The sequence below is a fragment of the Euleptes europaea genome, chromosome 19 (assembly GCF_029931775.1).
Source record: "Euleptes europaea isolate rEulEur1 chromosome 19, rEulEur1.hap1, whole genome shotgun sequence".
NCBI lineage: Eukaryota > Metazoa > Chordata > Lepidosauria > Squamata > Sphaerodactylidae > Euleptes > Euleptes europaea.
The window spans coordinates 7,387,989-7,403,257 of record NC_079330.1 but is presented as its reverse complement, the minus strand read 5'-3'; the positions used below and the strand labels follow the sequence as shown (position 1 = coordinate 7,403,257).

Genomic DNA, 15,269 nt, shown 5'->3' with positions numbered 1-15,269 from the left:
TACTTTGATTCTCCCATTAAGTGGTAGAGAAAGTTGGCATATAAAAACCAACTTCTTCCTGACACCCCTGTGTGAATGACCTTGAAACTGATCTCCAGTTTCCTCAATGGATGACTGTGGGGCTTTCCCCCCTGATTCCCCCGCCTGTTATTCTTGCTTGCTGGGGGTAAAGTGTAGATGACCGGGGAAGAGTAGTTGACTGGGGAAGGCAATGGCAAACCACCCTGTAAATATAGTCTGCCTAGTAAACCTCGGGATGTGACGTAACCCCATGGGTCAGTAATGACCTGGTGCTTGCACAGGGGACTACCTTTACCTTTTTTTTTTTTATACTTGCAAGAGACAAATCTGAACTACTGCTGGCTTTTAGGTGTTAAAAGGGAGAGAAGCCATTTCTTCTCTGTCTCCCCAGCCTTTGGTGGTGGTTATTTACTTCATTGATAGTCCGCCTTTCTCATGGAGACTCAAGGTGGTTTGCACAGTTGGAGTCTGTGAAATCAATATCATACTACAATAATCTGGAACCAGGCACATATTATTAAACATACGGTTAAATGATGCAGAAAATGATATTATGCCGGTTGTTCATCAAGGACCGCTTAATTAAAGTCTGCAACATCCCCCTGGTGAAAACTTACAGAGATCCGTTCCCTCTGGGGAAAAGCTGGCGGCTTCGGAGAGTAGATGTCCTATTCTTGTGGAGTTTTCCTCCTCAAACTCCCCTCTCCCCTGCCCCCAAATCTCCAGGAATTTCCCAACCTGGAGTTGGCAACCAGAGTATTGCAGTTTTAATAGTTCATCTGCATGTCTTCTGTGCAGTCCCGCCTAGGAGGGAGGACTTGCTTCGATGAGCGCTGAGGAAATTACCTCCGGTCTCTTTCGCCGTTGTAGGGGAGCTGTCTCTTCAGTGATGGCTTTATTTTAAAAATGTACGAAATGTGGGCTGAAAATGGCTACTAACGACGAGCACCATGGGACTCTGCTGTCTCGGAGAGTCCCGCATTGTGTCGAAAACCTACCCCTCTCGCCGGCTCCTTACTCCAAAGGCCCGGCAGTTTTGGGCTCCTCGGTCGGGCGCCCCTTCTGGTTCTTCTGCCCCAGTGGTTTTAGCCACACCGCTTTCACGCCTGAAATCTACCTCCCAAGAAAAGAAGGGGGGGAGTCAAAAAGACCCCGAAAGACCAAACTTCAAAGTCTGGTAAAGGGGCATCGTCCTGGGACTTGGAAGACGCTGCAAAAACCACCGCCCTAAGGGATTCCTCCCACAACGAAGCTTTCAGGCGAGACCCCTGAACTAGAGACGCTGGTCGTGCTCATCATTAGTAGCCCATTTTGGCCAACATTTCGTACATTTTAAAAACAACGCCATCATAGAAGAGAAAGCTCCCCTATGATGGCTAAAGAGATCGGAGGTAATTTCCTCAGTGCTCATCGAAGCAGGTCCTCCTATGCACGCCTGCACAGAAGACACTGGACGAACAGCCGTTACAGGTCATAGTTCTAATATTTTGTGAACCTATGGCACTCCCAAGCTCAGTTGGGAAGCACAGCGCTCTAGGTGCAAGGCCCTGGCAACAGGGCTGGGAAGAGCTTATCCAGAGGCCTCGGAGAGTCACCACGGACAATCAGAAGCTGGGTAGACTAATGGCCTTGGTTTAAGGCAGTTTCCTTTGCTCATACTTTCGGGGAAAGATCGGTGGCTCAGTGGTAGAGCATCTGGCAGACAGACAGTTCCGGGGTTCAGCTCCCGGCGTCTTGAACACAAAGCTGCCTTCTATTGAATCAGACCTTTGGTCCATCAAGGTCAGTATTGTCTACTCAGACTGGCTGCGGCTCTCCAAGATCATGGCTAGAAGTCTTTCACATCATCTACTACCTGATCCTTTTAAGGGGAGGGGCTGGGGATTGAACCTGGAACCTTCTGCTTGCCTAGCGGATGCTTTATCCCTGAGCCACAGCCCTCTCCCTCCTGTAAAATATCTTGGGCATCATGTGTAGAGAAAGATCTCTCCCTGAGACCCTAGACTCCTAGAGGAACACTGCTGTTCTGAGCAGACAGCCCTGAGCTAGATTTTTTAGTCTGACTCCTTATAAGCCCCCCCCCCCCATAAGTGGTGCTAATGTCCCTTGCATTACATGGTGACCTGTCCTTGCTGGGTTCCTGTCCCCTCTTGATTCTCATTCGTGTGTTCCTTTCATGTCATCCCTGATCAAATGACACTGGGTGGGGAAAAGACTCTTTCACACATGTTGAATAATGCACTTTCAATGCACTTTGCAGCTGGATTTAACGGTGTGAAACGGCAAAATCCACGTGCAAACAATCTGGACTGAAAGTGCATTATTCAGCATGTGTGAAAGGGCTTAATAAAATTAAATCACCCTTAACCCATGCTAAACTGCCCACCTACTTGCTCTCATGTCCCCAAAGAGATAATTTGAACATAGGAATCATCTGTGCTACTCACTTGAGTTGGGTTTTTAATATATTTAACTGCCAGGGAATTGTAGCTGGATGTGAATTCTTGGTTGGGGAATCTTAACACCAATCCCCTTCCACAAAGTACAGTTCCAAGTGGTGAGGGCCTGATTCCTCAACCAGTTTTAAGTCTGTAGCATGGATACACCCGGAAAGATGCTTCCCCCTCATATTTGTTTTGCTGCCCTTTCAAAAAGCTGAGGGGTGGTGTGTGAGTGAGAGATGTGTACAGGGAAGACCTTTCTCAAAAACAATGCATTTCTCTTCCAATAGGCTTTATTGTGTCAGTTTAAAGGATTCGCCGGTCATCATCGCCACAAACTCTGCAGAGAAAACACATATACCAAGAAGGTAAAATCTATTTTTTCCCTTCTCTTCCCCACCTCTTTTTCCTAAAAGCACAGATTGCTCATAGAATCATAGAGTTGGAAGGGACCGCCAGGGTCATCTAGTCCAACCCCACAATGCAGGGAATTCACAACTACCTCCCCCACACACACCCAGTGCCCAGAAGATGGCCAAGATGCCCTCCCTCTCATCATCTGCCTAAGGTCATAGAATCAGCCTTGCTGACAGATGGCCATCCAGCCTCTTCTTAAAAACCTCCAGGGAAGGAGAGCTCACCACCTCCCGAGGAAGCCTGTTCCACTGAGGAACCGTTCTAACCGTTAGAAACTGCTATATGTGGGTACCTGGAACGGGGTACAACAGATGTGCGTGTAGCGTAATGTGACGTCACAGTGCGATACCAATACCTCCCTGTTTGATTGCATTTGCTTATTAAGGACAATGCATGGAAGTCTGCTACTGCTAGGGTTGCCAGGTCCCTCTTCACCATGGGTGGGAGGTTTTGAGGGCGGAACCTGAGGAGGGCGGGGTTTGGGGAGGGGACTTCAGTGCCATAGAGTCCAATTGGCAAAGCGGCCATTTTCTCCAGGTGAACTGATCTCTCTCGGCTGGAGATCAGTTATAATAGCAGGAGGTCTCCAGCTAGTACCTGGAGGTTGGCAACCCTAGCTACTGTGTGGGCTCATCCCTCTGCCTCAGCTTCATGCCCAAGGCTATTGTAAGGGAGAGGGGGGATCTCTTTGTGGGGGGTGAGAGCACTATACACATGCCTGATCCTATGACACCCAACAGAGAGGATTTCTGCCCCTTCCCCGGAACTGAATGCCAACATGGTACGGTGGGGTGGTTACAACATTGTGAGATGGGTTCAAATCCCCATTCGGCCATAAAGTTGCATGGCGCTCTTAGGTCACCCTCGCTCCCTCTCGGGCTAACCAACCTCACAGGGCTGTTGTGGGATAAAAGAGAAGTGGAGAGAGAGCCCCGTATGCCACCCTAAGTGGAATGGCAGAGTAAACATGGGATAAGACTGCAATAACCCAAATGTTACTTGGCTGGCTTAGGAATAGAGCCACTCCTGCAACAGAAGAACTGCCTGACTAGCGTTGCCAACCTCCAGGTGGGGCCTGGAATTCTCCAGGAATTACAACTGGTCTCCACATAGGGTTGCCAATCTCCAGGTATATAACAGAAGTCGGACAAGGACTTCAATATTTATAAGGTCTTGCTTATTATTGGTCTGTGAGTTGTGATTGGTTCTTTAATGTGAATACAATTTCTTGGCATTATTGTATGTAGTGGCCTGATTTGCTGTTTGTTTTCAGATATCTACGTACTACAGCATTTCTTCCCCCTGTTTTGGAATTGTATAACCTCCAGGCACTAGCTGGAGATCTGCTATTATAACTGATCTCCAGCCGACAGAGATCAGTTCACCCGGAGAAAATAGCCGCTTTGGCAATTGGAGTGTATGGCATTGAAGTCCCTCCTCTCCCCAAACCCCACCCTCCTCAGGCTCCATCCCAAAATCCTCCCACTGGTGGCGAAGAGGAACTGGGCAACCCTACATTACAAAGATCAAGTTCCCAGGAGAAAATGGCTGCTTCAGAGGGCGGAATCTAAGAAATCACATCCCTGCTGAGCGCCCCTCCATCCATAAATTCTGTCCCTGGGGCACCCCCCCCCCCAAATCGCCAGGGATTTCTCCAAGTATGTCAGCCCCTGTAGTATTTACATTCAAAATGTACATTTATACATGTACATGTAGTATTTACATTCAAAATGACCTTAAGCAGGTCATGAGCGGGAGGGCATCTTGGCCATCTTCTGAGCATGGAGTAGGGGTCACTGGGGGCGTGGGGGGAGGAGGTAGTTGTGAATTTCCTAATTGTGCTGGGGGTTGGACTAGATGACCCTGGTGGTCCCTTCCAACCCTTTTAGTCTATGATTCTATGAAAATGACTTAGTCGGTTGCTAATATAAAAAGACTTAGGGATGTTGAAAGGGTGCCTTTTACTGCCATCTGCTGAGAGATCCAAAGAACTGCATGGCGCATCCATCGGTCTCTCTACTAGAGCTCTCAGTTGGTCCTAGGGTTGCCAGGTCCCTCTTTGCAACCAGTGGGAGGTTTTTGGGGCAGAGCCTGAGGAGGGTGTGAAGAGGAGGGACTTCAATGCCACAGAGTCCAATTGCCAAAGCGGCCATTTTCTTCAGGGGAACTGATCTCTATCGGCTGGAAATCAGTTTAATAGCAGGGGATCTCCAACCTGGAGATTGGCCACCTTAGTTGGTCCAGTGCCCACAGGCACAGCAGCGTAGGGTTGTCTGCTATGGCTCGGGAAATTTCTGACAGTTTGGAGGTGGTGCCTGGGGGAAATGGTGTTTGGGAAGAGGAGGGGGCTCAGCGGCGATGTGATGCCATGGGGCAGGGGTCCCCAACCTTTTTGAACCTGCGGGTGCATTTGGAATTCTGGCACAGGTTGGTGGGCGCTGCCACAAAACGGCCACAAAAAGGCTGCCGCAGGAGGCAAAGCCTGCCACCAAATGGAGAGACACACTGTCCTTCAGTGTTACTCCTCTGAAGATGCCTGCCACAGCTGCTGGCGAAACATCAGGAAAGAAAATACCAAGACCACGGTTACACAGCCCGGATAACCTACAAGAACCACTGCCACCAAATGATCGCCACAGCTTAATTTCAGTATCCCAAGCTTCTATGATTGATACTTTCCTCAGGGAGGCTTGACACAGCTTGTATTTGTCTGATTATTGCATTGGAAAGGACGGAAGAACTGCTTCTGATACCTTCGTAGTCAATGGTTCCGTCTCCGTCCTTGTCAGCTTCCTTCATCATCAGTTCAGCTTCCTGTTCGTTGAGCGGCTCGCCAGCGTTCATCAACACGTACCTAAAAGGCAGAGTCGGTGGTGAATTCCGGTGCACACGGGTGGGCTCGAAAGGAAGCCCAGCTAGGAGCCTTGCCTTGCTGAAAGCCACCCATCTCCAGGGCAGCAGCTATTTTTACCTGCTCTTGGCCTGGTTATGCCCCTCCTTGCTACGACTGGCTACTGCTCTTCCCTGCCTCTATATAAACCTCCACAGCCAGAACTTTGTTCTATGGAGTATTACCTGCATGCTTCTCATAGACTATACATCTTTATTTTCTTTGCCTCATTCCTCCTCCTGCTTTCCTCTCGCCCTGGCCCTCATTCCTACTTTGCTTCCTGACCCCTGCATGCCTTCCTTCAGCTCCTAATCCCCCCCCCCAAACCTGCTATCTTCCAGCACCTCTCTTCTCTTCCACCATTAGTAGGTCTTCCAGGTCCCTCTTCGCCACGGGCGGGAGGTTTTTGGGGGTAGAGCATAAGGGGGTAGAGCATAATTTGAAGGGACTTCAAATCCATAGAGTCCGTTTGCCAAAGCGGCCATTTTCTCCGGGTGAACTCATCTCTATCAGCTGGAGATCAGTTGTAATAGCAAGAGATCTCCAGCTACTACCTGGAGGTTGGCAACCCTAACCATTAGTCCCTTTTCTGGAACAGTCGGCAGCTTTCCATATTCTGTTTCCAACAGTAGGCAGACGCTTCATTGGAAGCTCCTACATAAAGTGTGGCCATCCCTTCTCTACAGAATATAATGTGCAATATACTACTCTTTGACATGGAGGCACGATTTAGCTCTCCTAGCTGTCGATAGATCACACGCTTGTCTCTAACACAATGTAGACTAGCTCATAAAGGCACCCCGACTGCTCCGATAATTTCTTGGGTGTCCTTCAACTTACTTGAGCGTGTCCCACTCAATGTAGCCTTTGTGCTCCTTGTCAAAGACCTTGAAGGCTGCTCTGAGCTCTTCGTCCTGGTTTTTGGACTTTTCGTGGTAAATACCCATCAGGACCAGGAACGCATCACAGTTAAGAGTACCTTTACCTGGAGCAGCGAGAGGAGAAAAAAAGGTAAGAGGACATGCTTGATGGTCATAAATGCTTCAAGCATGTCTCCAAAGACCCTTCTGGCTAATCTATCTTACAGGATTGTTGGGAGGATATAACAGAGGTGGGGAGAGAAGTGTGCACCATACGTAGAGGAAGGAGGTAGGATAGTAGGCAGGGACCCGTTCTAGAAAATATGGACTATTTCTATTTAAAAGGACCAGTAAGAGCATACAAACCACCCTGCTTGGCGCATCTACAGGCAAACCCTATGAGAGGTCACCCCGTTCACTGCCAAAGAGTAGAACGGGTAGGATATGAGAACCAACAGATTGATTTTTTTTTCAGTGCAGAGTTCCTACTTTAATACCCACATGTATTTCCCAAAGGAGCTCATCCATCTGGTTCTGGAGCAAAACCGGATCCCAAAAGCTTACCGTCTTTGTCTACCTCCTTGGCCATCGTCGCCAGCTCTCTCTTGGTAGGGTTGATTCCAATCAAGCTCATTAATCTCTCTAGATCTTCTGTTTTCACTAAGCCGTTCCCTTCTTCGTCGAACATCTCGAAGATGCCCTTGTACTCCGTGATCTGCTCCGGCGTCAGTACCTCCGTCTGCATGGGAAAGGGTACATTTTGAGACGATGGGGTAGGCCATTGGAGTAAAAACCGTTCCATTTTTTGCAGTGTGAGCTTGTGGTGTAGTGTGAGCTTGTGGTGTAGTGGTTAAGATTGGTGGTTTGGAGCAGTGGACTCTGATCTGGAGAACCGGGTTTGATTTCCCCGCTCCTCCGCATGAGTGGTGGACGCTAACCTGGCAAAATGGATTCGTTTTCCCGCTCCTACACATGAAGCCAGCTGGGTGACCTTGGGCAAGTTACAGCTCTGTTAGAGCTCTCTCCGCCCCACCTACCTCACAGGGTGTCTGTTGTGGGGAGGGGGAGGGAAGGTGATTGTAAGCCGGTTTGAGTCTCCCTTAAGTGGTAGAGAAAGTCTTCTTAAATGTTTCACTTCAACTAGACTCCTTCTACTTGGTTTTTATTTATTTATGTTATTTATAGTCAGCCTTTCTACCTTGCTTGTGTGTGCGTTAAGAGCCGTCGCTTCTGACTCATGGTGACCTATGAATTAATGACCTCCAAAATGTCCTACTGTAAACAGCCTTGCTCAAGTCTTGCAGACTGAGGGCTGTGGCTTCCTTTATTGCGTCGATCCATCTCATGTTGGGTCTTCATCTTTTCCTGCTGCCTTCCACTTTTCCTAGCAGTATTGTCTTTTCCAGCGACTCTTGTCTTCTCATAGGACTGCCAACCTCCAGGTACTAGCTGGAGATCTCCTGCTATTACAACTGATCTCCAGCTGATAAGAGATCAGTTCCCCTGGAGAAAATGACCGCTTTGGCAATTGGCATTGAAGTCCCTCCCCACCCCAAACCCTGCCCTCCTCAGGCTCCACCCCCAAAACCTCCCACCGGTTGTAAAGAGGGACCTGGCAACACTATCATAGGTGTGATAGCCTTCGTTTAGTCACTTGAAAAACGTAGAATGGAGTTCCTTTGAATAGAAGTCCCAGTTTGATTTCCCTCCACATATCCAATGAAGTGAGCTGCGACTTACAAAAGCTCATATCGAAATAAGGGTTGTTTGTCTTTAAGGTGCACCTTAAGATTGCCAACCTCCAGGTGGTTATCAAATATTTTAGCACGCGGGCTCTTTAAGTAACAACAAAGAAACTTCAACGTTTTCAACAACAAAGAATGTTTTCAACGTTGTAGGTTTCTTTGTTGTTACTTAAAGAGCCCACGTGCTAAAATATTTGATAGTCTATACTTTAATATAAAGGTAAAGGTCCCCTGTGCAAGCACCAGGTCATTCCTGACCCATGGGGTGACGTCACATCCCGACGTTTCCTAGTCAGACTTTGTTTTACAGGGTGGTTTGCCAGTGCCTTCCCCAGTCATCTTCCCTTTACCCCCAGCAAGCTGGGCACATATTTTACCAACCTCGGAAGGATGGAAGGCTGAGTCAACCTTGAGCCGGCTACCTGAAACTGACTCCCGTTGGGATCGAATTCAGGTCGTGAGCAGAGCTTGGACTGCAGTACTGCAGCTTACCACTCTGCGCCACAGGGCTCCTCTATACTTTAACAGCACAGGTTTATTGTTATTTGTAGTAACCTCCAGGTGGTAGCTGGAGATCTGGGATTACAACTGAGATAGAGATCAGTTCACCTGGAGAAAACAGCCGCTTTGGAAGGTACACTCTATGGCATTATACCCCCACTGAAGTGGGGGCTCCACCCCCAAAATCTCCAGGTATTTCCTAACCTGGAGCTGGCAACCCTAGCGCCTCTGGATTTTTGGTTTATTTTGCTATAACAGAGCTACCCCTTAGCGGTCCCTCCCACACTATCAGCCGTGAAAGGTCTTTAACAACAGCGAGAAGACTAAAGCAATATGAATGAGATGACAGTGAAAAGACCAACACCGAAAGACTGGCAAATTCACCAGTCAGCATTAAAAAAAAAAAAACACCATCAAAATCAGCGGCGACAACAACAACAAAGCTGCAAACCAAATGAACAAACAAAACCCCCTGAAAAATAGGAGATCAGAGTTAAAAGAACTGTAGAAACCAATAAATACACCTGTTTTATCTCGAATTTGAAAACACTGACAAAACGCGGGGAAAGGCAAGGGGGGGAGAGCAAGGCGACCTCCAATGGTAGGAAATGGCATGCATAACACGAAGACCCAAAATCGTCGGAGGGGTGAGGGCGAGTGAAACAGCCACGCAGAAAAGATGGAGATCAGGCTAGCGGGAGCTGTCCAGGTCAGGCCATGGCAGGCTTCCTAACTGCATGACAGACTTCATAATTTTGAGCCCAAGCTGTCGCCAAGCACTGGGAGGCGCCAATGCGCAGCCCAGGAACATGCTGGGCCGAGAGAGAATCCTCTACACGCCAGAACGAATTTATTCCAAGGCATAAACATTTGCTTAAAGACGGGGAGGTTTCCAATCGCTAACTGTAATTGCTCCTTTACATCACCAAAGGGGAGGGCTTTTTAACCACTCTAATCTTCCCTTTGCTCGAACACATTTTTGTATTCTTTTATTTATTTAGGCAGCTTCCCTTTCTGGGAAAAGGTTCTCCAGGGGCAAAAACGCACGGTCGCTTTAGCCTCCTTTATTCCCTGTTTCAACCAGGATTCAGCCAGGATCAAACGCACATTCAGCGAAATGCATGCATTCGATCCTGGCTGAATCCCGGCTGAAACAGGGAATAAAGGAGGCTGAAGCGACTGTGCGTTTTTGCCCCAGAACAGCTGGCTGATTATCTATTTACCTGTACAGGTTACAGGCAGGAAAGTCACCTTAACACTTACACACATTTCTCTCTCTTTACTTCTGATGCTTTGAGGGAAATGTCTAAAGACCCTCCCCACCGTGCCCACACACAATAAATCCAAGAGAAGCCTGGCATTTAATTGCCCTGAACGGGTTTTTATTTCAATGACATCTGAAAACAGGGGGGAAATAAGTTGTTTGGGAAAGGGAAGGAAGGGAATTGCTGCCACAGCAACTAAGAGCATGTGTGGTTCGTGTTAATAATTGTGATTGACACTCCCGAGAGAAAGCAGCTGGGGACATCAGCTCCCCGCTTGAGGGAGTGCTGGGACAATTGAAAAGGCAAAGGCAAAATGTGATTAATAAAGAGGCACGGTTAACTCTTGCACTGGAGTCAACGCGACTCCAGGGAGCCAAATGTTGGCTGGATGGTTGCAAAGGTCCACTATCTTGACACTGCAGACACAAATATTATTATTAGATTTATTCAATTTTATTTAGGGATAGAGTGACTCTTTTGGCTTGCCAACCTTTCATGGCCATTCTGAATTTTATTTCTGTCCTCTCAGGGGTCTGCTGTCTCTCCCCACTTTATGTCATCTGCAGATTTTATAAGGATCCCCTCAAACCCTTTATCCCAAGTCTGTTTTGCAAAAATGTACTGTCTCGACACTTGGAGGCCTGGAAAACCGTGAGTGGCTGAGTCATCCCCCCTCTTGAATTTTTTTCTTTTTCTAAAAGATCTCTTTTTTATGGCCATAATTTCATCTTGTGGAAAAAGAAGAACAAGAAGTTGGTTTTTATATGCTGACCTTCTCTACCACTTAAGGAAAAATCAAACTGGCTTACAATCACCTTCCCTTTCCCCCACCCCCCGCAACAGACACCCTGTGAGGTAGGTGGGGCGGAGAGAGTGTGACTAGTGTGACTAGCCCAAGGTCACCCAGCTAGCTTCATGAGGAGGAGTGGGGAATCAAACCCAGTTCTCCAGATCAGAGTCCACCGTTCTTAACCACTACACCAAGCTGGCTTTAGTGACTTCTATAGTTTTGGTTTCTTTGGGTGACTGTCCCCCACATCCTAGGACTACTGGAATGGAAGGGAAAAAATCCCCTCTATCCTTGATGTTTGATGGACAAAATCTGGCTAGAGAGATATACAACCTTCCACGCCCTTCAATTGCTGGAAGGATTGGGAAGAAAGGAGAATCACTCACCATTTTCTCCTTGTGCTCCGGCCTCTCTGAGAAGAGGGTCTTGAGCTGCTGGTAATGGGGCTGAGCGCACGGAGAGTGTGTGAAGAGTCTCTCCCTTTTACAGCTAGAAAAGCACGCTCAGCTCTTGGTACCCCGGGGAATGGGAATCTTGGGATCCATTTATGGAAGCAAAGGCGGACAGCCCTATTCTGGGAGGAATCTTATCGCTAAAGAACACCTGCTATATTCTTGAAGTCACTGGCTCGTTTCCCGAAGGAGACGGTTTCTTATTGCTGCTGTTATTGATCATAAATATTAGAGGATGGTGTAAACTGGATTACTGCATTGTGGTCAACATGGAGCTGCCTTTGAAGACTGTCTGGAATTTTGAACGGGTACAAAATGGCCTCCAGCAGGATAATGACAGGAGGGTGTGAGCTATAAGGTAAAGGTAGTCCCCTGTGAAAGCACCGGGTCATTCCTGACCCATGAGGTGATGTCACATCCCGACGTTAACTTTACTAGGCAGACTTCGTTTACGGGGTGGTTTGCCAGTGCCTTCCCCAGTCATCTTCCCTTTACCCCCAGCAAGATGGGTACACATTTTACCGACCTCAGAAGGATGGAAGGCTGAGTCGACCTTGAGCCGGCTACCTGAAACCGACTTCCGTCGGGATCGAACTCAGGTCATGAGCAGAGCTTGGACTGCAGTACTGCAGCTTACCACTCAGCACCACGGGGCTCATAACACAGGTGTGAGCTACAGAGAAGATATTCTGCCAATCCGTCTTTAGTGGCTGCCAGTTTATTCTGGGCACTGTTTGTTTCCGGTGCTTACCTGGTAAAGCCATGAACATCTTAAATACTCTCCAAACCCCACCCTCCTCAGGCTCCACCCCCATCAGTGGGGTATAAAGTCCACCCTCCAAAGCAGCCATTTTCTCTGACCTTGGTCAACTGGAGATCAGTTGTAATAGTGGGAGATCTTCAGGTGCCACCTGGAGGTTGGCAGCCCTAGTAGTAAAGGGAGAGATCTTTGCCAGGCATTTTCCGATTAAACATAAGAAGCCCCTTTATACCATTTTAAAAAAAATAAGATGCTGGAAGATGGCTTTTTCATTCAGGAGTAAACAGCCGCTTCAGCTAGCCAGAACTGAGCGTAGTCTCATGAGTAGAACACATTATGGGGTAATCACACAAATGTGCCATAACACCCTCTAGAGTCTAGCATAAAGAGGAAGGGGCCTCTTCTGAGAGCAGCAGCGGGCAGGCGGTCGGAGCAGCATCAAGCCCAGGATGTCGCAAGAGTTCCCAGTTTAGAGGAAGAGCAAAAATGCATGATTTCCCGGTAGCCGCTGTGTACCTGGAGGTTGTCAACCCTACTCATTGGGCATTGAGGTCTGGTCCCGTGTAGATCGTAGAATCATAGAGTTGGAAGGGTCCACCAGGGTCATCTAATCCAACACCCTGCACAGTGCAGGAAATTCACAACTACCTCCCCCACACACCCCCAGTGACCCCTACTCCATGCCCAGAAGATGGCCAAGACGCCCTCCCTCTCATCATCTGCCCGAGGTCATAGAATCAGCAATTGCTGACAGATGGCCATCTAGCCTCTGCTTAAAAACCTCCCGGGAAGGAGAGCCCACCACCCTCTATATACTTTGTGCCTGAAGTCCATTGTGAAAACGGTCCCTTCTCCTGGCTTGAGCGAGGGATAAACCTATAGGATTTCGGGGAAGGCACACCTCTTGCCATCCCAAAGGGATTCGCTAATATTCGGCAGGCCAGGTGTACGACAGTCCCGAGAGCCGAGCTTGTGCAAGCTGCATGCCAAATAAGGGGAACGGGTAGAGGGCAGATGTATTTAGAACACTGTCAAGGGGGTTGAAAGCTATTTCGTCCTGCTGGGCCGGAGGGGGTGGGGAATAATAAGGCCGAGGTTGCTCTCGGGGAGAGGGTGTGAACGGCTAATGGGGTCGCTTTTTGCTCAGAGGTACCAGGGGCCTTGGATCTGTTAATATAACGAACGCAATAATTGCTTAAGGCAGTCCCACGAAATGTTGCTGCGGCCGAGGGGAGCAGACCAAAGAGGAGAGGATTTAGAGAGAGAAATGGAAAGCAATTAGATCCTGGGGGGAGGGAGAAGAGCGCGCTAGAAGCAGGTATGGCGGTGACGCAAGTCGAGGGGTGACCTCCCTCCCTGTTTTATTTTTAAAAGGAGGCAAGCAGAGCTGCAGAGCAGAACCGGCGGAGGAGCCAAATCTGAACGGGCCTCCCGGGACCCTCTGCTCAGCAGCCCTGCCTTCATGCACAGCCCGTTTCGTCAAAGACATTTTGGCCAGGCTGCAGAAGAGGAGTTGCCGGCCGAGCGTTCAGCCGCACATGGGAGCATCCCACCTGCATTCTGGAACCATCTCTTCTGCAGTGACTTAAAGCAAAGCGGGCACTTTTTTTTTGTGTGGGAAAGGTATGCTAGGGAACAAAAGTCTAGCGTTGTCCACCAAGGTTATGCCTGGCTTAAAAGAAGCCCTGTCCATCGCAGCATGGGAAATGGCAGGCAGTGCGCTGAGTGGGGTTTTGGTGAAGCACTTGTGCACTTAAATGTGTGCAGGAGAGAAAGAATACATCCTTTGGGCCAGTGTGGTGTAGTGGTTTGGAGCGGTGGACTCTGATCTGGAGAAAAGGGTTTGATTCCCCACTCCTCTACATGAGTGGCGGAGGCTAATCTGGTGAACTGGGTTTGTTTCCCCACTCCCACACATGAAGCCAGCTGGGTGACCTTGGGCTAGTCACAGCTCTCTCAGCCTCACCTACCTCACTGGGTGTCTGTTGTGGGGAGTGGAAGGGAAGCTGATTGTAAGCCAGTTTGATTCTTCCTTCAGTGGTAGAGAAAATCGGCATATAAAAACCAACTCTTCTTCTCCCTGTGAGCTTTAACTTGAACACACGTTAACCCATGAAGCTGCCTTATACTGAATCAGACCCTGGGTCCATCGAAGTCAGTATTGTCTACTCAGACCCGCAGTGGCTCTGCTCCCCTGTGCTCGGTTTTAATTGCTTTCCAGATCCAACCTCCCGCTCACTTCTTTAGACGCCTGCTGCAGGCATGTTCCCGGCCATTTCGCAAACCCCGAGCAACCCTGCTGTACTTTGTGCCAGCAGAGGTGTTTAAATAAAATTGCTTTGTGCACAAAGAGGGGAGGGTGCATACACACACCACATACACGCACACAAACCCCTACTCGCATCTAGGCTAAAAATAGCTACTTCTCGCACACAGATTTTTCACAGCCTCGGTCTCCTTCTCCTCCTGCTCCAGCTGGTTAGAAAGGGTCACTCCTTATGGGTTTTACCTTCTGAAATCGAGGTGGAGGCGCATCCCATCCCCAGGGGAATGCCGGGTTCTGTTTCTGAACCCCATTTCTACTCTTGGGAAAACAAGTTTTGAATGGACGGCAGCTGTCCAGTCCTGCCCTATGGGAGGGCATAACAATGGGGTGCGGGGTGCGTAGGAAACCTGATCCAAGCAGGGCTGGCCCCAGGCTTTGGGGAGGGAGTCTCCCTCCTCCACAAAGCAGGACACCCTCACTTTGTGTGATTCACAAGGAAAGGAAGATACACTGACTAGAAGAAGAAGAGTTGGTTTTTATATGTCGACTTCCTCTACCACTTAAGGAAGAATCAAACCAGCTTTTACAATCGCCTTTCCTTCCCCACAACAGATACCCTGTGAGGTAGGTGGGGCTGACAGAGCTCTAAGAGAACCGTGACTAGCCCAAGGTCACCCAGCTGGCTTCATGTGTTGGGGCGGAGAAACAAATCCAGTTCACCAGATTAGCCTCCGCCGCTCATGTGGAGGAGCGGGGAATCAAACCCGGCTCTCCAGATCAGAGTCCACTGCTCCAAACCACTGCTCTTAACCACTACACCATGCTGGCTCTCCGTGGAGCCCCACTCACCCTCGGCATACC

At 48.9% G+C, this 15,269-nt stretch overlaps 1 protein-coding gene across 1 annotated transcript; it reads right to left on the bottom strand.

The window, feature by feature from the left end:
• Window positions 1–2,737: 2,737 nt before the first annotated feature.
• On the bottom strand, window positions 2,738–11,403 carry CALML6 (calmodulin like 6). The gene is made up of 5 exons (XM_056865083.1): window positions 11,317–11,403; window positions 7,194–7,368; window positions 6,610–6,754; window positions 5,633–5,733; window positions 2,738–2,802 (listed from the first exon to the last, which is right to left on the bottom strand). Exons 1-5 carry the CDS (start codon window positions 11,317–11,319, stop codon window positions 2,756–2,758), a joined length of 471 nt encoding a protein of 156 aa, XP_056721061.1. The 5' UTR covers window positions 11,320–11,403; the 3' UTR covers window positions 2,738–2,755.
• Between the last annotated feature and the right edge of the window lie 3,866 nt (window positions 11,404–15,269).